General features: G+C 50.2%; 10 protein-coding genes across 10 annotated transcripts; 4 read left to right on the top strand and 6 right to left on the bottom strand.

Annotated features, from left to right (window-relative positions):
• Window positions 1-236: 236 nt before the first annotated feature.
• Window positions 237-2,003, top strand: A1O9_06717 (uncharacterized protein; the record flags this gene model as incomplete). The annotated part of the gene is made up of 1 exon (XM_013403666.1): window positions 237-2,003. The coding sequence occupies one exon, from the start codon at window positions 237-239 to the stop codon at window positions 2,001-2,003; it is 1,767 nt and encodes a 588-aa protein (XP_013259120.1).
• Window positions 2,004-2,468: 465 nt separating this feature from the next.
• On the bottom strand, window positions 2,469-3,941 carry A1O9_06718 (uncharacterized protein; the record flags this gene model as incomplete). The annotated part of the gene is made up of 1 exon (XM_013403667.1): window positions 2,469-3,941. One exon carries the CDS (start codon window positions 3,939-3,941, stop codon window positions 2,469-2,471), a length of 1,473 nt encoding a protein of 490 aa, XP_013259121.1.
• A 1,397-nt stretch (window positions 3,942-5,338) lies between these two features.
• On the bottom strand, window positions 5,339-6,271 carry A1O9_06720 (uncharacterized protein; the record flags this gene model as incomplete). The annotated part of the gene is made up of 1 exon (XM_013403668.1): window positions 5,339-6,271. The coding sequence occupies one exon, from the start codon at window positions 6,269-6,271 to the stop codon at window positions 5,339-5,341; it is 933 nt and encodes a 310-aa protein (XP_013259122.1).
• Window positions 6,272-7,049: 778 nt separating this feature from the next.
• A1O9_06721 (uncharacterized protein) lies at window positions 7,050-9,747 on the bottom strand (the record flags this gene model as incomplete). Its single annotated transcript, XM_013403669.1, has 2 exons — window positions 7,050-8,497; window positions 8,544-9,747. The coding sequence occupies 2 exons, from the start codon at window positions 9,745-9,747 to the stop codon at window positions 7,050-7,052; spliced, it is 2,652 nt and encodes an 883-aa protein (XP_013259123.1).
• A 1,154-nt stretch (window positions 9,748-10,901) lies between these two features.
• Window positions 10,902-11,932, bottom strand: A1O9_06722 (uncharacterized protein; the record flags this gene model as incomplete). The annotated part of the gene is made up of 2 exons (XM_013403670.1): window positions 10,902-10,982; window positions 11,039-11,932. 2 exons carry the CDS (start codon window positions 11,930-11,932, stop codon window positions 10,902-10,904), a joined length of 975 nt encoding a protein of 324 aa, XP_013259124.1.
• A 555-nt stretch (window positions 11,933-12,487) lies between these two features.
• On the top strand, window positions 12,488-13,640 carry A1O9_06723 (homoserine O-acetyltransferase; the record flags this gene model as incomplete). Its single annotated transcript, XM_013403671.1, has 2 exons — window positions 12,488-13,380; window positions 13,433-13,640. 2 exons carry the CDS (start codon window positions 12,488-12,490, stop codon window positions 13,638-13,640), a joined length of 1,101 nt encoding a protein of 366 aa, XP_013259125.1.
• Window positions 13,641-14,176: 536 nt separating this feature from the next.
• On the top strand, window positions 14,177-15,888 carry A1O9_06724 (poly(A) polymerase; the record flags this gene model as incomplete). The annotated part of the gene is made up of 3 exons (XM_013403672.1): window positions 14,177-14,474; window positions 14,531-14,823; window positions 14,875-15,888. 3 exons carry the CDS (start codon window positions 14,177-14,179, stop codon window positions 15,886-15,888), a joined length of 1,605 nt encoding a protein of 534 aa, XP_013259126.1.
• A 1,810-nt stretch (window positions 15,889-17,698) lies between these two features.
• Window positions 17,699-19,495, top strand: A1O9_06725 (uncharacterized protein; the record flags this gene model as incomplete). The annotated part of the gene is made up of 1 exon (XM_013403673.1): window positions 17,699-19,495. One exon carries the CDS (start codon window positions 17,699-17,701, stop codon window positions 19,493-19,495), a length of 1,797 nt encoding a protein of 598 aa, XP_013259127.1.
• A 332-nt stretch (window positions 19,496-19,827) lies between these two features.
• Window positions 19,828-21,570, bottom strand: A1O9_06726 (uncharacterized protein; the record flags this gene model as incomplete). Its single annotated transcript, XM_013403674.1, has 1 exon — window positions 19,828-21,570. One exon carries the CDS (start codon window positions 21,568-21,570, stop codon window positions 19,828-19,830), a length of 1,743 nt encoding a protein of 580 aa, XP_013259128.1.
• Window positions 21,571-22,379: 809 nt separating this feature from the next.
• A1O9_06727 (uncharacterized protein) lies at window positions 22,380-23,453 on the bottom strand (the record flags this gene model as incomplete). The annotated part of the gene is made up of 2 exons (XM_013403675.1): window positions 22,380-22,566; window positions 22,618-23,453. Coding segments are annotated over 2 exons (1,023 nt in total), but the record flags the coding sequence as incomplete, so codon positions are not given.
• Between the last annotated feature and the right edge of the window lie 1,914 nt (window positions 23,454-25,367).

Genomic DNA, 25,367 nt, shown 5'->3' on the forward strand with positions numbered 1-25,367 from the left:
AATCCAAGAGTTGCATCTTCATTCCCCCCACTGTCGCTACCGCAGCCTGATGATTGATCGACCATTGCCCGCCTCTTTCACAGTTTCTGGGTCTTATTATTCTGCAAGTCATAGAGACCTCAAACGCCAGAAGTCCTTGTCACCGGGAGCTAAGGCTGAGATCTAGGTTGTAACACTGGGACACTGTGGTTAAGACCAATTCTGGAAGGCTCGTAAACGACGAGAGCCCGTTTACAATGCTGGCACCCGACGAGACACTCAGAGGCAGTCCTGTCTTCACGGTAGCCTTTATAATAGGCTTCTACTATGTCGTCCGCCTTGCCCGCCGTCTCATTCACACCTACCGAGTACGACAAAACTACAAGGATATCCCAAGTCTGCCACGTCATCCTCTTTGGGGAAATCTGATCAACGTCGGCGAGAAAGTTAATCCCGCCACCAATCGACACCCAGATTATGGATTTGAGGAGGTTTGGAATCAACTTGACCGACCTTCTGCATTTATCATGGATCTAAATCCCATTGATAACGTCTTCTTCATTATCGCCGATCCAACCGTCGCAGAAGCTATTGTCCAGCCAAGTCCACAATTCAAGTATTCAGCCTTGAAAAGTGACACTCTCAGCACCCTGAACCGCCTAATTGGGCGCGAATCTCTCATTATTTTGGAGGGTGAGGAGTGGAAGAATCTTCGAAAGCGATTCAATCGAGGATTTGCACCTACACATTTGCATTCCTTGTCTCCATTGATCATTTCCAAGACCAGGATCTTCGTCGACAGATTAAAGGCTGCAGCGAAAGCTAATGAGGTGTTTGAACTCAGAGACTACACTCAAGATCTCACCACTGACATCATTACACAACTCACCATTGAGAAAGATTTTCAATCTCAAACCACGCCGGAAGGCCAAGGCCACAAAGGCCTGTTAGGACTGCTCACAGCTTCGAGAAATTTATCAAATTTGGTGTTCAAAACCGGCCAGGGATTCAATCCGCTAACGTTCTTCGATCCTATCCGCCCACTCAAAGCTTGGTTCTACGAACAAGTATTCAACCATGAACTGACCAAGGTTATCAAGCAACAAATTGAAACAGAGCGATCTTTGGGTGGAGATGGTGCTGCTACGGCTGAGGAGAAGCCAAGTACACTGTATCCCAAATCAATAACGCGCCTTGCGTTGTCAGGACTTCAACCTACACCCGAGCTCATTCGCAACTCTGTGTCGCAAATCAAGTCATTCCTCTTCGCTGGTCAAGATACAACCGCCACATTGATACAATGGATGTGCTTCGAACTTTCCAAGTCCTCGTTTTCGGTTCACCACAGCGCGATCGTGAAGAAGTTGATCGATGAACACGATAAAGTATTTGGAGCTACGGCCGATCCGTTCAACGCTCTAGACGCTCTTGGAAGAGAGGACGATGAAGGCCGCAAGGACGCAGAAGCGATAATCGGGATGAAACTGCCATACACGGTGGCATTCGTCCGCGAGACCCTAAGATTGCACCCACCCGCTGGGACGGCGCGGCGAATCCCCGATATGTCGCCCGAGAATCCGACTACATTTACCATATCACTTCCAGAATCGGCAGGCTCGACAGAAACGAGAGAGGTGATGCTGAACGGCCTAAGAATCTATATCTGCCAGCACCTCATCCAGCGGAATCCAGCAATTTGGGGTGACGATGCGGATGTCTTCCGTCCTGAGCGGTGGCTTGACGAAGAATACGTAGCCAAGTTACCTACAGGCGCGTGGCGACCCTTCGAGCGCGGCCCTAGGAACTGTATTGGTCAGGAATTGGCTCTTCTGGAAGCCAAGGTTGCGCTCTGTGCTCTGGTTAGAGGTTTTGATTTCCACAAGGTAGGATACTCTGGTAGGAAAGCGGCTGGGATCGTGCAAGGTGATGGGTCGGACGATCCTGAAAGGGAGATTTGGAGCAAACATAGCGTCACGTCTGTGGTGATGGATGGGATGAAGATGAAGGTTGAATTGAAGAATTGACGTGGTGGGAATTGAGGGACACTCCCATGTGATTGGAGACGCGAATTCCAAACGGGATTCGTTCTTGGTGTTCAGGAAGCCGTCATGGCCCAGCTCAAGAGAAACACCTTACCACGGGTACCATGAGCACATAGAGGGGAAATGACAACACATGAGACATTAAGTTCGAAGTTCGAATTTTTGGAGACGCAACTCAGATAAGTTGCAGTGTATAAATTCTGTTTTCGTCTACAAACGATGGTAGACATTGAACTGCTAATGATATGCTAAGTAATCAACGGGCCATTATAGAACTTTGTCGTAGGTGTTTGAAAAAAACAAGCACAAGCGCCGAACACCAAGAAGCAACATCGACTCGCTAAAGAATGATATGCAACAGCCCCCCCCCCCGGCCCGGCTCCTTTTTAGAACGCCGGAGGCACATTATGGTAAGAGCAAGGAGGCGTTGCAATTCTCTTGTTTTTCTCAGTCGACGTTGATCTTGACGTAGTCGCCCTCATCCTCGGATCCAGGCTTTTCCCAATCACTCATATCCTCCTCGTGCGAGGGGTTATGGCTCAAGCTATCCTCCTTTTCGTACTTGGGCAAAGTCTCTACCGTCGTGTTAGGATGTTCGAAATCGACGGTCTCGGATCTGGCGCGCTCCTGCTCAGCTTCATGCCGCTTCGCCTTGGATGCGGGGGCGGCGGTCGACTCGCCGCCGAAGGAGGCTTTAGGGGGTGTTGGAGGATGCGGGACGGTGGATTCAGCATGTGTGGCGCCTTCTTCTCTGCCCTCCTCGGCGTCGAAAAGGAGGTCATCTTCGTGCATGTACGCGTCTTCGGGTTGTTCGACTGGGAGCTCAGGTGAGCCGTCCACGCGGACTTCCTTCTTCTCGAAGTGTCTTTCGACCTTGGGGACGACGATGACGAGCACACCGTCCACCATCTTGGCCGTGATGCCTGCAATATCGACACTGGCAGGATCCTTCCTGGTGCCGAGGCGGATGGTTTTCTCAAAGACGCCTGTTTCGCGCTTGCGGCCGTCGACCGACAGTTGACGCATCATTGCCTCGTCGACGCCTGGGCGGTGGACCACACCAGCGATGCGCAAGACAGACTGTTCTCCATCCCAGTCAACACCAACGTCTGACTTCTTGGCTCCAGGGAGGGACAGGTGGATGGTGTATTTTTCGGTGTTTTCAAAGATATCGGTTCGTGGTTCGAAGTCGACATCGGCGCCTGTGCGGCCAGACTTGAAGCGGTCGACCTCAAGGCCAAGTCCTTCTGCTGCAGCACTCAAGTCGATGCCGATGCGCTCGCCCAAATTGTTCAAGAAGGTGCTCAAATCAAAGCCTCCACGTGGTGGCGATGGTGAGTCGTGCCCGTGGCGGCCATGGTGGTGATGATGGTGAGGGCCGCCTCGACCGCGAGGACCCCATCCACGCCCCCAAGGGCCACCTCTACCTTCAGGGAAGTCTCCTGGTCCTGGATGGCCGTGTCGGGCCCAAGGTGGCCCGAATGCAAATGGAGGGGGGCCAAATGCGCCAGGCCCTCCTCGGTGCCAGCCTCGTTTTCCGTGACAACCAGGGCCGCCCCGTCTCCGACACTTATCTCCGTCGCTGCCGTCGTCCTTCTCCTTGTCGTCCTTGTCGTTGTTGAAGGCATTTCCGAAGCGGCCACGGCCACGGAATGGTACTTCCTTGGCGCCTTCGCCTCGGAGAGTGGAAGGGTCAACCTCTGGCGGGTCATCAGCGCTGGCCGCTTCGGTTTGCTTGCCCTTTGTTTTCTCACTCGGGCCTGGGGTGGGTTGCTCCTGAGTGCCTGATCGAGGTGGTTGCGGTGGTGGAGTGGGGGGCACAGGGCGTCCGCGAGGACCAAAGAATGGATGGTCTTCCAGGCTGGCAACGAAGTCCCAGAAGGGATTCGGTGGTGGGTTGAGATAGTAGATTGGAGGCATTTTTCAGTGGCTTCTCAATCCGCCAGAGTTTTTTGGTGGTTATGGTGGTGATGATAAAATAGACTTACTCTCTGAGGATGATGTCAGAGTAACAGGTCGGTTTATAGGTGATGGATCCGAAGGAGTGAAAGAGGAGTGATAATGAAGTGAGATCAAGACAAGATGTAAGACAACTAAGCCACAGCACCGAACGAAGAAGATCTTATAAGCCTACAGGCTACAACAATCGCCATCCACGCATTACCCCGCTACCAGGCAAACACATTTCATACGTATCTTAAGTGTGTGAAACAACGAATCAGCTTACGCATCACCACCAACACGAGACACAGCTCGAAGCTGCCAGAAGGAGGCAATGCGCCACACCTTCACAATGAATCAAGGCGAGTCAACTGCCACGCGTTCTCGACCTCGAAAGACGGCACCTGTTTGTTGGTTGCCTGGAGTCCTCCGCCTTGCAAGTGGCGGGTACTTAATGAAGGCTGGCTTGCGGGAGGCGAAATCCCAAAGCTTGGCTTTGGTGATCTTGCTCCAAGAGGCGCGATCGGCTTCGATAGAGGCCGACGCCTATCATCATTATTGACACGTGATGAGAGCTTCGCTGCCAGAGTTGATGAGAGTGGCATGTTTGCGCCCGAAAGTCATCTCTACACTGCACTTATGGATGACAGATCCTGGAGTCCGTTGATGATGATGTTTATTTAATTATTATTTAATGTATATTGCCTGGTCCACCCCTTACGAGAATTTAGGTTTGAGTTATTTCGCGTACTCCGTAACCAAGCTGCTTGCTATCTAGTTAGGCTTGAGAATAAGCGGTGTTCTTCTTGATCAAATGGGTGCGCCATCCGCGAGTAGCTAGCCCTAAACACACACACTTCCGCCACCGACAATACTTAATGGTCGTAAAGGTCCAAAAAAAAAAGTTGATGAGGGTGGGATTCGAACCCACGAGGATTTCTCCACAAGTATTCTAGCTTTTAAACCATAGAAGCTCATGTTCCAGTTACCTGAAACTTGCGCCATAGACCGCTCGGCCACCTCACCAAACGAAAAAACCCCAGCTCGTGGAGGAAACTTTCGCGAGGATTCTTGGGCGGTTTCGAGGTTGTTTTGGTTATATCCTACCAGTAAAAGTCACGTGATGGCTTAGGCTGGTAGTTATCCCGTTCCCTTATGTTCATTACTGCGTTCCTCAGCCTTGTATAATTGTGACGGACACCGCACACAGGTAATTGGCCTCCCTACTAATACTCTTAAACAAGATTTAATAATCTCTCAGCAGACTCTAAACGAATGATTTAGTCTATTATTGCATAGCTATAATAGCTTTGACGTAGAAGTGTCCGCTCGCAGATAGGAACTGTGAACACGTATAACTTGTCGCCTTGGACGAACTATGGCCGCAGCTTCCACTGTTTAAAGAACTCCATGATCACGGCGGTCGCCTCAACCACAGTGGGTGTATCAGAGTCAAGATTGGGCTTCGCGCTCGGCCAGTCATGGCCAAGGTTTTCGACCTTATATCCTTGGACAAGCCCAGTATATTCTCCAGCCCCATACACAGTGTGCTTGACCTGACCCCCATATTCGGACAAGACCTTCTTGTCAGAGAGACCGTCTCTCTCGGCCCACCAACCCAGCCACTGGTCGATGTCCGGCAAGAGCCCACCTTTGCCTTTGCCTCCCGTGTAAGGGATTGTCGAGTCGTTTCCACCATGGAATTCTAGAATGGGAATCTCGTTTCGAGTAGGACTGCATTGTGTATATGTGTCTGGGTTGTCGGTGTAAAACGCACCGGAAACGGGCGCGAAAGCTGCGAAGGCACCACCTTCCGGGGAACATGCCAACGTCCCAACAAAACCACCGCCATTGGACTTCCCAGAAGCATAGATGCGAGATTTATCAATACAGAAATTATCGCTCAGATGTGCGATCACATCTGTCGTGAACTGGAAATCATTTACGCCTGCAACGGCATAAGAAGGGCCTTGCCATGAGTTGTTGAGGCCTTGAGGGTAAATAGCAATGTGGTCAGGATTAAAACTTGGGTCGGAGAATTGCGAGAGTGTTTCTTGGTACTGCGCATTGCGAGAGTTGCCATGGTAGGAGAATATTACGCCGGTTGGTTTATGGGCATTGTAGGTCGATGGCACATGAACGAGGAATTTTCGTTCACTACCAGAGGAAGGTATGGTCCAAGATGTAGAGTTTGCGCCGAGGAGGGAGCTGTGTGAGGTACCACAGCCTGGTGTACCGTAACCAGGAGAGCGAATATAAAGCGCTGACGAGACGGCCAAGAGCTGCAGAAGGGCGAGAAGCGAGATCATATCTTGAACGGGTGACGATTGACGACTGATGATGAACGATTGACGAATCCGCGAGCTTATCCTGCAATACTGTTGTGCGGCGCCGGAAGGGAAAGTATTCAAGAGGAGAAGAATTCTCAGAGATCAAAGAGTCACAAAAGGAACTAGGTCGATGTGTAGGTCCTGGTCTTATTTATAGAACGTGATATTGGTCACAGATGAGGTTTAATGTACGTTCTTCAGTGGAACATTCATAGGGACGTCCACCCCATGGGTAAACAATGAAAATTTGTGGCTTCTACCCCGTCTCTAACAAGTCGATCGTCTGTGGGGGAAAGTATCCCAACGACGATCATAACCCACTTGGTCTCTTGTGCAGGGATGGGCTGCTGAATTAGGTCATCAACCACGATAATTAATCGCAGCACAAGAGAATAGTGCAAGGTGAGGTAGCATTGTCATGTAGCTAGGTCCGGCAGACGGCCGAGCTACAAACTGCGATTACTCAAGATGTAAGGTAGCCATCATGGCTATGGGAGCGTCGGGAGACGAGCTCCGAGGGCTTCCAGAAACACTGGAAGCGAACTCTGCAGTAGAGGCGGAACGGTATATAGTGTGCACTTGACTCAGATCGATACCTCGTAGGAGAGGTATAGCAGAGTTCTCTCACTGGCAATCAATTCTTCCCTGGATTTGAGAAAGAGTCCTGCGTGTCAGCGAGGGAGCAGCCGCCAGGTCCAGGTGTAGAAGAGATTCATGCCGCCGTTACACCAATCGGAATTTTGTCCCCAAAATTCTCTCAACCAGGTTGAGCTGATCCTTGGGGCATAACTCCATCCTCATCGCCTTGTGGTTCCCCAAAGTAATTCAGTACATCCTGCGGTAGATATTCTAGCCATGGTATCATGTCACCACCCGGGAAATTGAAATTGAGCTGTTGGCCGCTCATATCAATATCCTGAGACTCGATCAGCATGTTATTGTACGATTGATTCTGAAAATCCATAAAGGGTTGTTGTTGTTGTAAGCTGGATGGTGTTGTTTGTGAAGATAAGTAGTTGTAAGGATTTGTGTTTTGACCCTGTGCAGCAGACCCTTGGACCATCATCGATTGGCTAGTGGAATCACTCGCGTAGGGAGAATGTAACCCAAGCAGAAGATCTGCCTCCGCTGTAGACACGGGATCGTAAGGTAGATTTGATAACCTGTTGCTAGGTTGTGTCATTTTCGAGCTCTCAAAACCACCCGGAATCATGGTTGGAGAAGTCGTGTCTTGAAGGCTGTGAATATTGACACTTTGACCCGTCATAAGCCCAGTCGCAAAGTGTGGGTTCCTAACCGCAATATCACGATCCTGAAGTCCTGTGGCAACCATTCCACCCTCTTCACCGCCAGCATTGGGATAAAGAACACTTAAATTTGGCGCTGGGGAATTTGCAGTGCCTGTCAGTGACCAACCAATAACCTGGCTTAAGTCCATTTTTGGTGAAAACGTCATGCCTCCTTCCAGGGCTCTAAGACCTTGAAGTCGGTTGAATGCGCCTCCATACGCGCCAAGCGAGGCATTTAAAGAAGTACTCCTCCTCCAGCCTGGAGTGGTAAAGGAAGGCTCGGTCGATGGCATTTCTCCATCAAGATCTTCCGCTGTAAATAGAATGGGGTCCATCAAACCCTTCGCCTTCTGGTCAAGAGCTGTCAAGATGTATCTGCATCCTGCCCAGTAAGAGTCCAGAGTCTTCAAAGCCTTGTAGCATCTTTGGTAATTCTGATTCGCTGCTGTCGCCAACAGTGTATGACGAGCAGAGGCTGCTTTCTGCTCTGAAACCGTCCGTTCGGACATGTGTTCGCTTTTGATTTTGGGATTGCCAGTTGGTGGTGGAGATGTCGCTCGAGAAGGGGGTTGAGATGTATGGGCAGCAGCCTCGGCTAAAAATGCACATGCAGCAACATACATTGGTTGACTCGTGAAAGGATTGCCTATAAAGCTCTTCACATCGATCAATTCAGCAAACGCGAGTATGTCTGCGATCGTCTTGGCCGAAGACATGGATAACTCTCGGCTATCCGGGAAGAGTTGCTGGATTCTCCCTTCAAACGAGTGGAGAAGAGTTGGCTGATGTAGTAACACAATTAAAGTGTGGAACCAGAAGTGCAATAGAATAAAATTAGTTCCATGGCCAGCTTTTACATAGTGTTGGAAATTGGTAGCATTGAAATGTAATTTCGGTGAAAGTCGTTGGTAAATGCCTTCGTGGATTAGCGGAATCAGAGGTTAAAGCAAAATTGAACTCACCTGTTAGATCTTTCTCCATACTTGCGAGCCTTTTCAGTATTTCTGGAGTTACTTGGCTGACCTCCTTCAGGTTGTTCAACACATCGGCAACTCGTCCATACATATGTACGATCTTTATCATTGCTGGAAACGGGTCCGGGTACCCATCGATAAGTTGCTCATCGGGCCGGTAGGGGAAAGATATCTCAATGTCCTTGTCTCGGAGGGTTACAGGGCGGCCAACGCCTGAAGATACAGCTCGATCAAGGAAGAATATTGCCCAAAACGTATCAATGCGTTCTCGTTCACTGGCCCTTCGATCATCGAGTTGCGCACTACCTCCCTTCGCAAAGTTGCGAGAGATCGTCTCTTGTTGTTCAAATCTCCGTTGCTCTTCGGCCTTCCCTGCTTGGCCATGCTTTGCGGTCTTTGGGGTTGGTCCAATTCGGCCCTCGAGCTGCATCCCTTCGAGCTTCTGGATGCCCAAATCTTGAGCCATACGAATCGCTGTTCCCAAATACATCCATAAACCACTGTCATGGTCGGTCCCGAACTCCTCGTATGCAAGCAATAAACATGCTTGGGCCACTGCAATCGTGGGGCACGAAAATGTGTCGACGACAGAAGACATGGCTCGCTGCGCAAAAGGGTGGCCGCGGAAAGCCCTCCGGACGTTATTTTCAGGATCTCGAGGGATAGACGAGTCATTTGATGTCCACAGAATGGGACTGGCAGAGAAGCGTGCTGCGACGGCACACACAGCATCCACTAAAATCGCATCCACCCTTTTCTCTTCAAGATCTTTGAGAAATCGGTCGCGTTGTAGAAATGAATAATTGCATCCGAGGTGGGTGAAAAATGATTCACAAAGCTGAGTGATCAGAGGAGCATTTGGGCCTGGGTCGGTCGCGTCATAGAAAGGTATCTCGACGGGCATCATTTCTTGGCCTAGGGTCGACGTTGTTTCCAATTGAGGACCTGACGCAGGCGATTCACCTGACACCGAGGGCAAACCCCTTCGATGATCCTTGACCTGTACAACCATTTGCTTGAATCCTGGAACAATAGCTGTGGGACCAAAGTAACGGAAATAGGGAACCCGATTTCGAGTGGATGTCAGACTGCTGGCAGTATAGTTGCTTGCAGGGCTCTTGTTCTCTGCAAATTCGTCTCGCTCGACAGCTTGAGGTGTGAAATGGAATCCGCTGGGATTGGGGGTTTCCATATTGAGTATAGGAGAGATTGTGCTGTCAACGTCTTTGTGATGTTTTCGAGGCGTAGATGTGCCCGAGTCGGCCTCATCTTCGCCGTCCTCATCTCTCTCGTTTTCTTTCCTACTGGACCGTCCAGCATACCCTGAGCAAAGATGACCATTCTCTGTACACGTCTTACACTCCGGACGCTCTCCCGAGCAGCGGGTCTTTCTCTTACGGCATGTTAGGCAAGCTGCATTTATACGCCTCCTCTTCGTATGTGGTTGACCATCAGTTGCAACAAATCGTATTTGACGAGGAGCTGGGATCTTGGGCAATGTCGGGTTCGGATTTGCGCTGGTCAAGCTCATGCTTCACGAAGCGACTTTGCGATGCTAGCTTTCACCGCTATCATTGTATCTCTCGGATTACTAGGTCCAGTCGCATAAAGATTGCTGCGAGATAGTTCGGAATGGGTAGGCTGAAGGTGATGCTGTGCGAAGCACCTAAATGAATATTGCGCTAGGAAGGAATAAATCAACGACCAGGCTTGTGAAGTCGTACTATTCCTTCAAGTACAAAAGCCTGATCGACCTTAATGAATTGAGTAAGATTCAGCCCGGTCAGTTTGCTTAGCAGGAAGAGATCCATGCATGAGCAGAGATCTTCGAACCATTTGATCTCTCCACTGTGCCATTTGCGGGGGGTCAATACTTAGCAGCATTTTAAGGTCCCTCGGGTGGTGTGAGAAGCAGGACTGCTCAGTGCTGGGCCCTGGCGGACTGTGTGGGCGAGGCGGAGGAGGTGGAGAAGCTCCCCCAGCGACCAGCCACCAGCCACCAGCCACCAGCCTGAGCCATGAGCCCATGAGTCCATGAGTCCCATGAGCCTTGATTAGCATGCGCAACCCCAAGGTTCACCAGGGCTCAAGCCCAAGCGCCCGCCTGAAGCCTTGTTCACCGGAATTTCCTTTTTCGGGCTCCCTTGTTCCCGGTCTTCGCTCGCTGGGAGAGGTGAGCCCAAGCCAATTAGGCTTACAGTGCAGAGATCAACAACAACGGATAATCTTGCCTTCACTAACTTGAGATCTAGCCTTGTATATAACTTAGCCAACTAGGAACCACAGATGCCTGGGGTCTAGACTCTGTTCTATGCTGCAGGTGCTCCATGCCCCGTCCTTACGGTCCTAGGTAGTCCACCATTCTCGACCTTCTCGAAGTGGCCGTAGTATCGCAGCAAAGATGGCCCCCTTCGACTCGATATATATCTATATCTACCTTCATCAGCTGGATGGCAAGAACATGCGAATGATTGCCCGTCTACCTTCGGCTTGAGTAGCTCATCTCCGATTCTCCCTTCCTCGAGCTCTCGCTTCAGTACTGGTCGTAGGATCTCGAAGCCATCGGTCACCCTGGCATAGGTGATGCCACCTAACCTGCTAATCGGCCGCAAGATGGCAGGATCGATGAGATTTTGTTCTTCGTTGATGGCGTCCTCCCGGACCCAAAAGTGTACTCCTTCGATAACGGCCAGGACCCCAGTCTTCTTGCCAGGATATGTTCGGGACACGAATTCCTGGGTGTTCAACAGTTTGCCTTCTATGCTAAAAACCGCTTCCTTAACACGACAAGGTGTGACAACTTTGCTCTCGACAGGTGTAAGTCCTGAAGCAACCCATTCTGACTGGCCGTACGGAAGGTCGATGGCACATGCGTTAGCAGCTTCGAGGTAGTGGTCACTGATAATGTTGATGACAACCTCATCCGTATCCACCAGATTTCTCAGTGTATCTTTTGCGTCCTCAAGACCACCGGTAAACCCTACAGCGAAAATCGGAGGGTCGTGGTTGAAGACCTGGGTATATGAGAAAGGCGCCAGGTTCGTTGATGAGCCATCTTTAGAAGTGGTTGAGAGAAATCCGATCGGCCTTGGGACGATACCAGATATGAGGAGCTTGTAATTATATACTGGAGGCCGCCCTTTAGCATATGGGTCAATAGATACGTGGGATTTGTTGATACTAGATTTTTCACTTGCTCCAGAGCCGTAAGTCCAGCTAGGATTTCTAGTTTTAGTGAGATGCCATTGCCGGGATTCATCCCAATCTGGTCGAGATGCTTGTACCTTTATAAAATCCGGGTGTGGATTTCGCTTGACAGTAGTTTCAGCACCATACTTTTCCTGAGCCTTTGGAGGCTCAGACGACTGTGGTGACATGGACTAGTAAGTATTTACTCAAGCACGAAACTATAGCGACTCAGAAGGGAAATGCTAGAGGGACTCTATAGCAGAGTTTATTCAGATTCAAATTCGAGACAATGAGGCGGAGTGTTGATCAGTAAACTCCCCCCGCAGTTATTGGGCGCCCATCTGGACCTTACATAAGGATTAGATAGGTAGACGACTTTGACTTCTAAGTTGCAGGGCAACTCTCTCCGGCGGCTTTTCTCTCTAACTATCAAGCTGGTGCTGGTTGTCACCCACACTACACCATCCAGTGACTATCAATGCAAGCCACCAGAGCTGGGTCCAAGCTCTCCTTGTTGTGTGTGTGTGTGTGTGTGTGTGTCTCAGTAAATCGAGCCGCAGATCAGCGTTGTAGGCTAGACGGTATGCTGTCCAGTCAACAACGGAACACTGTTTTGGTGGAGATGCCCGACATTTGCGGGGTCAGACATCTCATCAACTCTCCCAGACCTCCTGTGGCCGGCCAAATGGATATCTGGCTCTGAAGTTCTTGCTGAATTCCTGACGCTATTAAAGCCATATCAAATGATGCCTGACTACGAGAAATACGACTTGGGTGACTTCAAATTGCAAGGCGGTGGTGTTTTGCAGGGGGCTTGGATTGCATACAAGACGTTTGGGAATAGTGGTTCTCCAGCAATCCTGTACCCTTCATGGTATTCCGGTGCCATAGCAGACAATGAGTGGTTGATAGGTGAAGACAAGGCGCTGAACCCGAAGAATTACTTCATCATCATAACCGCTCTGTTTGGAAATGGCCAGTCGATCTCTCCAAGCAATTCAGAAATATCGCCGTTCCCAGATGTGACATTCTACGACAATGTCAAGGCTCAACATCAGTTGTTGACTCAGAAGCTGAACATCTGCCATCTGCGTATGGTTACCGGATGGTCCATGGGTGCTGCTCAGTCTTTTCAGTGGGCGACACAATATCCAGATTTCATGGATATCGCCGTTCCATTCTGTGGCTCGGCGAAGACCTCCATCCATAATCAGGTCTTCCTTGAAGGAGTCAAGTCTGCCCTCTTAGCCGCTAAAGGAGTCTCGTCTGCCGGAAGTACATATGGGAGAGCCGAGACTAAAGGCTCGGAGAAACGGACCTGGAGCGAAGAAGAAAAAACCGTTGGATTGAAGGCGTTTGGCAGAGGGTATGCTGGTTGGGGATTTAGTCAGGCATTCTATCGACATAGGCTTCATGAGAAGAATTATGGCGCCAAAGACCTTGAAGATTTCATGGTCACATTCTGGGAGGCATGGGCACTCAGTAAAGACCCAGAAAACCTTCTGGTCATGTTGCATACCTGGCAAGCTGGAGATGTCAGTCTACAAGAGCCGTACAATGGCAACTTTGAGAAGGCAATGGCAAGTATCAAGGCAAAAACCCTCGTCCTCCCCAGCAAGACAGATTTGTACTTTCCGTCAGTGTATCCTTGTCCAGGTTGCAAGGAGATTGACTGACTTCTTCTACAGGCCAGAAGACTCTGAGTACGAAGTAGAGAACATGTCGCCTGGGATCGGGAGTCTGGATGTTTACCCATCCATTTGGGGCCACTGGGCAGGGGGACCACCCGGGAATCAAGACGACGTAAAGTGGCTCGATGAGAGACTTACAAGGTTGCTCAATGAGGCGCCACAGTTGAACAAGAAACATTCTCTAGTTGCCAGACCAAAGGTTTGAGTCTGGTGTTGACTGTGTTTAATAATGATGGTTACTGTAATCCCGAGGTAATTATGGTTGTGTTGGACGATTCTTGTTTGGGCCAGTGCCTTGGCAATTATTTGGGCTTACCCCATTTGGTCAAAACGACTCTGCTAAACCGCCTAGCCCGGTGTAGTTGTACTAACCGAACAAGGTGCGCGGTGGCAGGGACAAAAGCGACAGTGACGCCCTCCTGCGCATCATCAAGCGTGTCTTGTGTCTTGTGTCTTGTCCATATGCTCTGGCACCAGCAGGGTGAATTTCAGCTTCACTCTGACTTATTTGACTTCAGCTTCTTCTTCGCCCAACTTTCATCTCTTGCCTTGCTTACCATCCTCACTTGATCTTTTCTCTCATTTTTGGAGTTTGGGGATCATGTCTTTGCCTTCTTTTCCCTTCCTTTCCGTCTTGTAATCCCACCAATCCCTTCAACCTGGCTGCCTGTTTTCACCATCTGCTGAGCAGCCCCTTGCCCAACCACTTCCTGTCACTCTCGATCGTGACGAGTGAGCACCATGGCTACGTCGTCCACTAAACAGTATGGCGTCAGCCCGCCGATTTCCACTGCCCTGCCTGAACCGTTAGACAACGAGAAGACCGCAGACTTGATAGAAGAACTTAAGAGGGAGAACAACTATGAGGCGCAAGATGAGACTAAGAAACGAATCGCGACTCTCCACCTTTTGAATCGGGTCACTCAGGAATTCGTGCGAGAAGTCAGTCGGAAACAACGACTCCCACCCGCGCAAATTGAACAGTTTGGTGGCAAGATCTTTCATTATGGGAGTTACCGGTTGGGCGTGTTCGGTCCAGGTATGAAGAATATGCTCTTTCAATCCGAAGGCATTGTGACTGACTAAACCAATCAGGCTCTGATATCGACACGCTGGCAGTGGCCCCGCGACATGTCACTCGTGAGGACTTCTTTGAGATGTATCCTGGAGTTCTCGAACGGCTAGCTGGTCCAGGAGCCATCACCTCGTTGACAGCCGTGCCCGAAGCCTTTGTTCCCATCATCAAGCTGGTCCTGAATGGCATCGAGATCGATTTGATCTTTGCCTCGATTTCCTCCCTTTCAACCATTCCGAAGGATTTAACTTTGAACGACAACAGCCTCCTTACAGGCATCGACGAGCGAACTGTCCGAGCCGTCACTGGTCCAGTAAGTTTTCACGAGCATCAACAACTAGAGACAATACTGACTGGTTCTTAGCGAGTCACTGATGAGATTTTGAAATTGGTTCCCGAACAAAAGACCTTCCGAACGGCTCTGCGAGCAATCAAATTGTGGGCCCAGAGAAGGGCGATCTATGCCAATATCGTTGGTTATCCCGGTGGTGTGGCTTGGGCTATGCTTGTTGCTCGTGTCTGTCAATTGTATCCGCATGCAGTCGGAGCTACAATTGTCGATAAGTTCTTCTTCGTGATCAAGGACTGGAAATGGCCAACTCCAGTCATGTTGAAAGACATTGAACAGGGCAGGACTGCAGAGGAGAAGTCAAGGTTTCGAGTTTGGAACCCCGCTATCAATACGAGTGACCGCAAGAATATCATGCCCATTATCACCCCAGCCTTCCCAAGCATGTGTGCAACCTACAACATCTCAAAATCGGGCAAAACTATTATTTTGCGTGAGCTAGAGAGAGGCGGTCAGATCACAAACAAGATCTTTGCGGGAAAGGCTTCGTGGAGTGATCTCTTCAAGAAACACACCTTCTTCACTGCCGACCATAAATACTATCTCGCCGTCACTGCTAGCTCCTCGAATCCCGATGCAGCCAAGGCTTGGGCAGGTGCTGTTGAATCCAAAATTCGTCTCTTTGTCATGCAGTTGGAGCTAATCTCCGATATCAAGCTCGCCAGACCATTTACAAAAGGGTTCAAGAGAGTTCACAAGTGCGAAAATGAATCCCAACTTCGAGAGGCGCAAAAAGGCAGCATGAAGTACAAAATCGAAGAGACAAAGACTGTGGAAACAAATGACCCCGAGTTGGTGACTGCCGGCGGTGAAGGCGCCGCTATACCCGCCGCTGAAAACGCTAAAGCAGAAGTGGATGGAAATGCACATAGTCTTTACACATATACTTTCTACATTGGCATTGACACCATCCCCAAAGGAAGTTTGAACTTGGTTCCAGCCTTTTCAGCCTTCAGGGATGTTTGTGAAGGTTCGCCAACCTACGTCAAAGAATTACATACACTGAGTCTTGCATCCTTCAAGAGGTGAGCGCCCGCAGCTATTTCAACATGGATCCAACGCTAACAATCGCAGTTGGGAACTACCTGAAGACTTATTCGATCCACAACTTGGTGAGCTTCGACCCTCCAAGCCAGTGAAGAAGGCGGTCAAGGCACCTAGACCAGAGAATATTCCTCGTCGCAGTATCAATGAGGTCGATGTACGCTTTCCTCCGCTCATCGTACTTTCGTATCATCATACACTAACCGTGAATTAGAATGTCGAAACCAATGGTAGTGCAGTCAAACGCCAGCGATTGATGACCTCGTCTGTGACGCCGACACCCGCCACTGCTCCTGTATGAAATGGATACACACAGACAAGCAGCTTGGCCTCGATTCGCACTCGCATGAAAGTTCACGCCCCTCGAGAGCTATTGACATTCAAGGTTATCGATGACGTGTCGGACTTCTCCAACAAGAATTTCAATGCCCATCCCAACTCTTGTTACAACGAAACACCAAAAAAAAGGCAAAATTGCAAAATCAAGCAAAAAGAGACGTGACCATTCTTGCGGCATGGCGGTACAGAGATTGCAATGAGGTGACAAGCCCACTCAAGAGACTAACCAGAGACAGCACAATAAGCATCAGAGCAACAGTGCGCTCATTGGCCGGGGTGTCTCAACCGTGACGTGACGGGAATTCCGCGAAGATGAGAAGCTCTTTTGCCAACGCCAAAGAGAATTGCCAGCGTCGGACCAGGACCGCAAGTCAACGGTAAAACCTTTGGGCCTCGCCAGGATAAATGGGTGATTCCATCACAACCGAAAGGGTAAATGCATGCACGCCGTACGATGATGCCCACAGCACTAACATTATCTGTACATATCAAGTCACCATGATGCTGGAGAGAATGGCCAGTGTTAAATATTAGACATATACCAAAAAAAGAAATAAAAATCATTAGTTGGAGATCTTTGGGTCTCACCCAAAAGACTATACAATCGCTTCCCCACCAAGTACTCGGGGGTTCTTTGCGAGTTTTGGGGCATTTCTGAACCTCCATTACCAATAGTAATTGGTACCGCTCCTCCAAGCAGCCCTCCGGCAGGCTGCAGCGTGTCAGGAATCAGCACTCAGCACTCAGCACTGGCGGGTGACTAGCCAGCAAGAAGTGGGGAAATGATCGCTCAGGCCCGCCCCTTGTTCCCGTCTGTCTCGCCGGTAAGGCTGGGGCTGACGTCTTGGCTTAGCTGTTGCAGGACGTGGGCGCCTTGGGAGTCCGTCGTCTGGGCTGTTAAACACGAGCAAAAGAACACCCAGTCCTTAGACTCCTCATCTCTTCCTCCTGTCGGTGGCTGGCTATGCCTGTCGGCTGAAAGAAAAAGAATGTGAGAGCTGCCCAACCAGCCAACCCGACGCAGCTTCTTTTGGTCATTCTACCTCGTATTCCATTTCAGTGCAGTTCTGGTGATGAGCGGTTGACTTAATTTGACACCTTTACCTTTCCTTGGTCCTCTTTCAGCGATCATTGCGTTTGGTGTCACTGCTGTCGCGCTTTCACAGCGACAGGTGAACAGACAAGCCGGCCGGCTTTTCATTCTTCATCTCCATCATTGAGGGAGTTTGTTGCAGTTCCAGCGAGGCTGTGAAATTGCACTGGTCAGTCTCTTCAACATAAATTGCGAGGACCGTCTCGTGGAGCCCCTTGGCTGAACGAATTTCACCACGAACTTTGAGCACCTACCCCGCCAGCAAATAACTACAATTAATATCTGGCTATTTATCTTGAACTTTTGTGGTTCTTGTCGACGAGTTGAACGATTCGGAACCTGGGTTTGCAATCTCTGGCCATGATGGCGAGCTCAACAAATCCAAAGCCTCAAGTGCCGAAAAAGCGCATCGTTGTCTGCTGCGATGGGACCTGGATGGATAGCGACGGTGACTACCAGGTCCCAAGCAATGTGACACGCATCGCACGTGCGATACCTCCATCGGGCCTCGACACCAACGTCTCGCCTCCACAGCCCATCCACCAGCTCATCTGCTACGTCAATGGAGTTGGGACGGGCTCAAAATCCCTCTACAATAAGTATATTGGCGGTGCGACCGGGGCTGGACTATCGGAGCACATCCGTGAAGCATACAGCTTTGTGTGCCTGAACTACAACGATGGTGATGAGATCTTCTTGCTAGGGTTCTCGAGAGGTGCCTTCACGGCTCGAAGTATTTCCAGCCTCATCAGTGCCGTAGGTCTGTTGACGGCGACAGGGCTAGAGTTCTTCACTCAGGTCTTTGAAGACTGGGAGTTTCAGCAGCAGCAACCGCCGTACAAGACCGAGTGGCCTCAGATTCCATTTCCAGGTCACAAGCCGCCTGTTACGGATCATAAATATCGGGACGAAATGAAGAAAAGAGGTCTGAGCAGGCACAACATCAAGATCAAGTGTGTCGCGGTTTGGGATACTGTGGGTGGTTTGGGAATTCCCATGATCGGGCTGCTGCCGCAGCCACCATCTAAGGATTTTGCCTTTGTGGACACGCGGGTCGAGTCGAACATTGAGTATGCCTTCCAAGCCCTTGCACTAGATGAGCACCGTCGCGCATATAGCCCGACGATCTGGGATTGGCCACATACCGAGCACCATGATCTTAAAGTTCTCAAGCAAACATGGTTCCCTGGCGTGCACAGTGACATTGGTGGGAGCTACGACGACGCGGCGCTCGCAAATTTGACATTGGCATGGATGGTTAGTCTGTTTGAACAATACAAATTGTTGACCATCGACACAGACTACATCATGAATTGTATCAGGCCCACCGCAGCACTACTTGCGCCGCCACCCAGTAATGGCGCGATAACGAAGAGAACAAGCATCTCTCGTGCCCCAACACACGGGACGACACGGCCTTGGGGACTGGGGAAAATTCATAACAGTATGAGTTTCTTTTTCCGAATGGGAGGAAGCCGAGTCAGAACCCCGCTTGAATATCGCGAACAGGAACTCGCATCTCAACATGGCACTGTTCTCTGGATCATGTGGAAGCTATTCCACCATGTTGCTCGCTGGTTTGGACATGAAGAGCATAAGCGACCACGTCTGGCTCGCACAGAAGAGACTATGCATTCCTCTGTACGGATCCGAATGGGCAAGCACGGTCTCGGTTACGATGACAAAGGTACTTACGAGTCCCAAGCAATGCAGGGCTGGGTCATGCACGGTATTGAGACAAACCCGGATACACCTATCGCAATGAATGCGCCAGGGCAGGTCGGCCAGATGAAGGACGTGGTATGGAAGAAAAATGTCACTGCGGAAGAGGTGCTGGCAAATGGTATGGTGAAAGTGAGGAATTGTACTTCAACGGGTGAAGAGACAATCACTATCGAAATTCCAGAGGAACCACTGGGTGCTTTTGAGCATGATATACTGAGGCTCTGGCCCGAGATCAACACGATTTTCCACACACTGCAACCCGGGAAGCATGAGAAGCTTGTTAAGAAGGCTAGTACGTACCCGACCGACCGGAAACAACATGGGAAGAAGGACAGCCACGGTGGAGGCGGCGAAAGCTCGGATATGACAAATAGGAAGAATGGGCTATCGCTCGATACGGGGAATGACTTGAGAAAGAGAGTTGAAACCGCTTGATCCATTCTATGGCTTATGAACGCGTCCATAGAAGTCTGAATGGCTGGTCATTGTAGGGTTTCATTCTCGGTAAAAGCGGCTCGACAAGGAGCAGTGACGGTCACTTGAGTCTTGACCAAGCATGAGATTTTGAACATTCTCGAGGTCGAAGCAAGGGATCAATAATAATCGAGGCATTTCTCCTCAGAGCTCCAGCAGGGCAGACATACAGGATCAAAGCAAAATTGTGCGTATGAATTTGCAGAGCGAGCTTTTTGATTCGTTACACAGGCACAACTAATACAATGTTCATCACAACATCCCAGTTTTTGTAGGTAGCAATGGTACTGGAGCTAGAGCTTGGGCTTGCCATCACGTTGGGTAGTCTTGCGATTTACAACATTGTCGACCCAGCCCATAACCTCGATCAACTTTTCGTCTTGGAGCCGCGGCACGACGACCTGGACACTTAACGGGGTGCCTAGGTATACGCGTCGATCGATTTTGCTTTCGTCCCAGAGCTCGCGGTTCTTTTCATCCCAGGAGCTCAGTGCTTTTCCGCCCTGCGGCTTGCCCAACTCCAAATCGCCTTCGCTAAGTGAACGTACAGGGAGGGTGCCGGCAGGGTAATCGAAAAGAACCCATGAGCTAGTCATGCCAACAGCATTGTATCCCTCGATTGGGGGCACAGGATGAGGCGCGAGCGGACAAATGATGGCGTCCAATTTCTGGCTCCGACGGCCTTCAGCATCATCCTCGGTCCAGATCCGGAGCATTTCGCGCTCCAAGATCTCACGCTGGGCCTGCAGCTCAGCCACACGAGTCAAAGGCTGAGGCTTGCCCTTGCGGAAACGGGTCGACATCCATGGGACGAGGGGCTCCCCAGTCGAAGAGATCAGATCTGCCATCACAGTGCCACCATCAACGCCCATCAGCTTGCTCATTATAGACTGAGATTTCGTCCACGCTTTGGGTGTTGCCAGTTCCACGACCTTGATGTTCGGTCTGCTCTGTAGTGCGGACGAGACTTCATCCAGGAGCTTAGAGATCGGTGGTAGGATGGCACAGTTGCCGTCACTGCGAAGGATACCAATGACAAGTTCGCCAGCTTGGCCACTTCCGTTGGCCTTCAGATTGCGATATGAGGACCATGGCGTTGGGTAACAATCTTCGCCCCAGAAGTTCGCCCGTGGCATAACTTCTTTCAGTAGCGCATCCATATCTTCGACACTTCGGCCGATGGGTCCTGCAACAGCTTGGATGCTTGTTCGGCTCATCCCATTCCCAGTCAGCGCCTGCCCACCGTACGGTAGTCGACCATTACTGGGTTTAAATCCATATATGCCGTTGCACATCGCAGGGATACGGATACTCCCACCAATATCTGTACCAATGCCAATCATCGAGCCCCTCATCGCGACAAGGACGCCCTCACCTCCGGATGACCCACCAGCAGTGGTCAAACGGTTGATCGGGTTCATCGTGCGACCAAAGACATTGTTTATCGAATCGAGGGACGCCAGCGTCTGCGGAATGTTTGTCTTTGCCACAATGATGCAACCCAGAGAGAGGAGAAGGTCGACTAGAGGAGCATTGGCTTTAGCAGGCTTATAACAAAGAGACGCGAGACCGATTGAGGTGTCTACGCCAGCAATATCGAACGTGTCTTTCACAGAGACGGGCAACCCATGTAGCGGTCCAAAGGGCTTTCCGTTCTCTTCAAAATATTTATCCAGCTTCTGTGCCCTTTGAATTGCCCTATCGAACAACGGCTCCGTCAGGCAATTCGTCAACTGATGAGCAATAGCCGCTCGATGTGAAAACGCCTCGGCGACCTCTTGAGCTGACAGCGTGCGTGAGGCTATGGCTGCCAGCAAGCTGGGAACGGTGTACCCTTCAGTGATTGAGATTTCTGCTTTTGAGAGGAACTGTCGGGGCACATTGATTACGTTCTGACGCCCATCCTTAGCTTGAGGTGGATCTTTAGGCACTGCGGTTGCTGGAATCTGCCACTTCAAAGGAATCCGAGACGCTCGGTCGGCCTGCTTTCGCCTTGCGATGTCTTTCCACGGAGCTTCCTGTTCTTGTGACGACATTATATGGTTCTCCTGTCGGGTTATGTCTTGAAATTGCAGATACTACTCTGTCCTACGATCACTTAAGACCACATCAACAAGACTTCAGAGAACAGCAGCAATGGTTGGCAATAGGAAAATATCTAGTTAGCCAACACCCACGAGAACTCATGTCAGCTACTGCGACCATCTCCGCACCAACTTTTGGACCCTGAAGAGATGCCGAGGTTCACAGCTGCGGAGCCCCAATTTTGGCCTGGGCAACATTTTCTGGGGTGTTTCTCGGCGCAGACATGTAAAACGCCTTTGTTGCTTTCAAGGGACAAGATTAAGATATTGGATGACACTGAATCAAGTATAGTTCGAGCGGTAAAAGCACAATAAGGATGTCCAATGATCGCGGTCGCAAATTTTCATTACATTGCAAGGTATCATCGCCGACCATCGCCGACCATCTGAGCAACACTGCTTCCCTCCATCTCAGCGATTTGATTGTCTCATCCAAGCTCGGCAGGATGTCTCTTCACCGGATTGTCCTTCAATTCATACAGTGATGGATCTTGGTGCCGAATCCTTTCTGAGCCTTGAAGTTCGGGCTTTTCATGGTGCCCTCCTATGGGAAGCTCTGGCGTCGAGTCCTCGAGGTTCTCTCCACGGTTGGGTTTCTGGCTTTTTCTTCTTTTACTCCACCACCACCAACATCCGGCCCCCAGCAGGATCAACACAGTAACGCCAGCGACAATACCTCCAATTGTGGCTCCTGAAATGCCACTGCTCGAGCTATCAGAGCTACTCGTGTTTCCATTGCCCCCACTCGAAGGAGGGTCCGTTGTGTTACTGCCACCGGAGCTTGTGCTATTAGTTGAGGTATCAATGGAGACACTCTCTGGCGGTTCTGTGCCTGTGGTGCAACTCCCGTCACCCGTGCGGTTGAATTGTTCGCATATAGTGCTATTGTCAATACTGGTTTCTATAATCGCGTCGCCTTGGATACTGGAAATGACAGGGAAATCGGCTCTGGAAGGATGTCAGTAGCCATGCAATACCGGGGCGCAGCGTATCCCTTACCTTGAGAACTGCCCAGTCACGTTGACGTTCCCAGCAACTCGCTGCAGATCGGGGAAAGCGATCGCCCCCAAGCGACTGTTGTTGGTGATGATCAGGTCACCACTGATTCCTGGTAGGAGCTGGAACATGAGACTGCTAAGCAGAGGGTTGCCTGTGATGAACATATCCACCGCCAGGGTAAGGCTTGGCGCCGAAAAGCTTCCAAAACTGTTTTCTGAGAGGTTCAAGGTCCCGGTAAGGGTTTCTAGCAATGGTACATCCAACGTGTTGGCATTCTGCAAAGTGATACCACGCGAAATAGTGAGGCGTTGCAAGTTAACTTCGAGACTGGGGCTGTTGGCGGAGATCGAGATCGAGTTGGTTGTGTTTGTGAGATCATTGAAGTTGACTGCTGCCAGATCTGGGTTGTTGGAAACCTCGAGAGCATTGCACGTGGTCAATTCTAAGCCAGAGAGCTCTCTTAGAGCTGTGTTGGAAATCGAGACCCGGTCTGCAGTCACGATACCAGTTGCGAAGTCCAGGCCTTGCAGAGCAGGTAAGTCAGCCCAAAGGATGTCGCCAGCGACCTCCATAAGCGAGTCGAATTTCAACCCAGAGAGGACAGGCAATCCTTTGAGAATGAAGCTACCACTGATGGTAACAAGCCCAGCGAAGGAAATTTCGTCCAGCTTTGTCGCGTTATTGCATGTGAGGTCACCCTTCAAATGTGAAATTCCGGCGAGCGCTAGAGCCCCAGAAGTACTGTCTGCGATGATGATGTCGCCATTATAGTTTCCACAATTTGAGATGGCTGTGGCGTCCGCTGTGCTGCTAATGGTTATGGAAGGCCCATCACATTGCGCTACATTTCAAGTTAACCAGGGTACTCCAACATCGAAAATAGCCTCGCCGCGAAATGCAACATCTGAAAAAGACGACGGTCTCCAGTATGTATGAAGATAGCAGGATCCGTACCAAAGACAACCTGCAACAAAGCGAAAGCCAGCAGGAGAAAGATGAATGAAATCATATTGGCGTCTCAGAGGTTCCGACTGAAAAGCGATAGTATATTGAGAACGAAGGCACTTACCGCAGAAAAATCACACCAGCGTGGACAGGAAAGGGAAAAGGTCGACATCGCGGCACGCATACAGAGGAACTCGCGTAGACCTTTCATCGTCGTTATTAATCCTTGGATTTGGGGGTAAAAGGGTGAAGAGCTGATAGACCCTCTGCCTCCAAGCGAGTGCCAAAATGCTTGAAGTTGGCATTTACCGTCAATAGTCTCAACCCGAAGTCCTTGACAGCCTCACCAATGGGCGCTTCGACGGACCAGGGCAGAGACAAGAACTTTGGGCGCCAGGCTAAGCCCGCGATCTCGGTCCAGACTGCGCCCCACGCCACTCGGCCTCAAGCCGTGGTGGTTTACGCCCCTGTTTTTCAGCCTGATGAAGCGAGTCGGTGAACCACTGAAAGCTCGTGAATCTGCCATTTGAGCCACTTTCTCGTATTTATGATTGCATTGAATTTTGGGGATGAGTGGAAGGTTTCGCTGATCTTCTCCAAAGCATCGCCACTGCCTGTCACTGCCACCGGATATCAGGACAATTGTATCGAGTGAAAATCTGCAATCGTGCTCGCATTGAAACAGGTCTGACTGCGCTTGCTCGCGTGATAAGATGTCAAATGAACGAGTATGGAGGATGGCCGTTGCCACTTCCGTACGTAGGTATTGTTCCTCTAGCCATCGCCTGACACTCCGATACACTCTTAATTACGAAACGGCGTCTGGCCCTTCTGGACCTTAGAGGCCACAGCACCTTCCTCAAGCCCAAGACAGGTGTTGTATTGATTGTGACCGAGTACAGCAACTCGATTACAGTTTCTAATAGAGGAGTTGAAATTCCCTGGAACACGGTTTGTCTACGTATTTTTCAACCATGGCTAGATAGTAAGCTAACGTACTTGCGCAGTTGATGGCCATAAATGTCTTCATCTCTTGGTGGTTCCCCATCGGACTATGTAAACGCCATTGCTCGACTCTCAAATGCTGAGCAGTATCGTGGAACACTCGCTTTCCTCGCTATATGGATGTTCATGCGTATATCTTCAACCTTTGCGCATCTCATTATCGCTAGAATTACAAGCTTGAAACTGCATGCAAAATCGGGAACGTTTCTGCCGCGATAATACTCTTGTTCTGGGCATCCTGTCTGGTCCGTAGGCAATGTCTGGCTTCTGGCTTTTCGCCTATCGAACTAATCGCTTTACCTATCGAGTAGTGGATGGCCTTTAGGAGTTGGCCTAGCCAAGGTCCCGGTAACATGTTCAGAAGCAGAGCTCCTAGATTTTGCGCCCGCCGGCAATACCACCTGTAATGAATACATGTTTGACTGTATTGCTGCTGCGGGTGGACTCTTTTGAATCCTGATGTGGCTGACATCTGTCGGTACTGCACTCTGTCGACTTCCAATGCAATTCTACCTTCCCTTGGGGTTAATTACGTCAACAGATGGCGAGACTGGGGGTTGATGTGGGTGTTTATCATGTTCAACATGGCCATGGCAATCATTCTACACTGGCTGATGCAGGTCCCGAAGAACTCGCCCAGTCTTACTTACAAAGATGGTGGAATAACATCACAAGAAACAAATGCAGCCGAAAAGGGTCAGCGTTAAAGATATTGGCATCTCCGTACCGCAAATCTCACAGTGACGGATATTCAAGCACCTAGGGGAGTCAGCGTAATGAAAAGTCTATTTTGCCTCCTG

This window comes from Exophiala aquamarina (assembly GCF_000709125.1).
Source record: "Exophiala aquamarina CBS 119918 chromosome Unknown aczIA-supercont1.5, whole genome shotgun sequence".
In the NCBI taxonomy this organism is placed as follows: Eukaryota; Fungi; Ascomycota; class Eurotiomycetes; order Chaetothyriales; family Herpotrichiellaceae; genus Exophiala; species Exophiala aquamarina.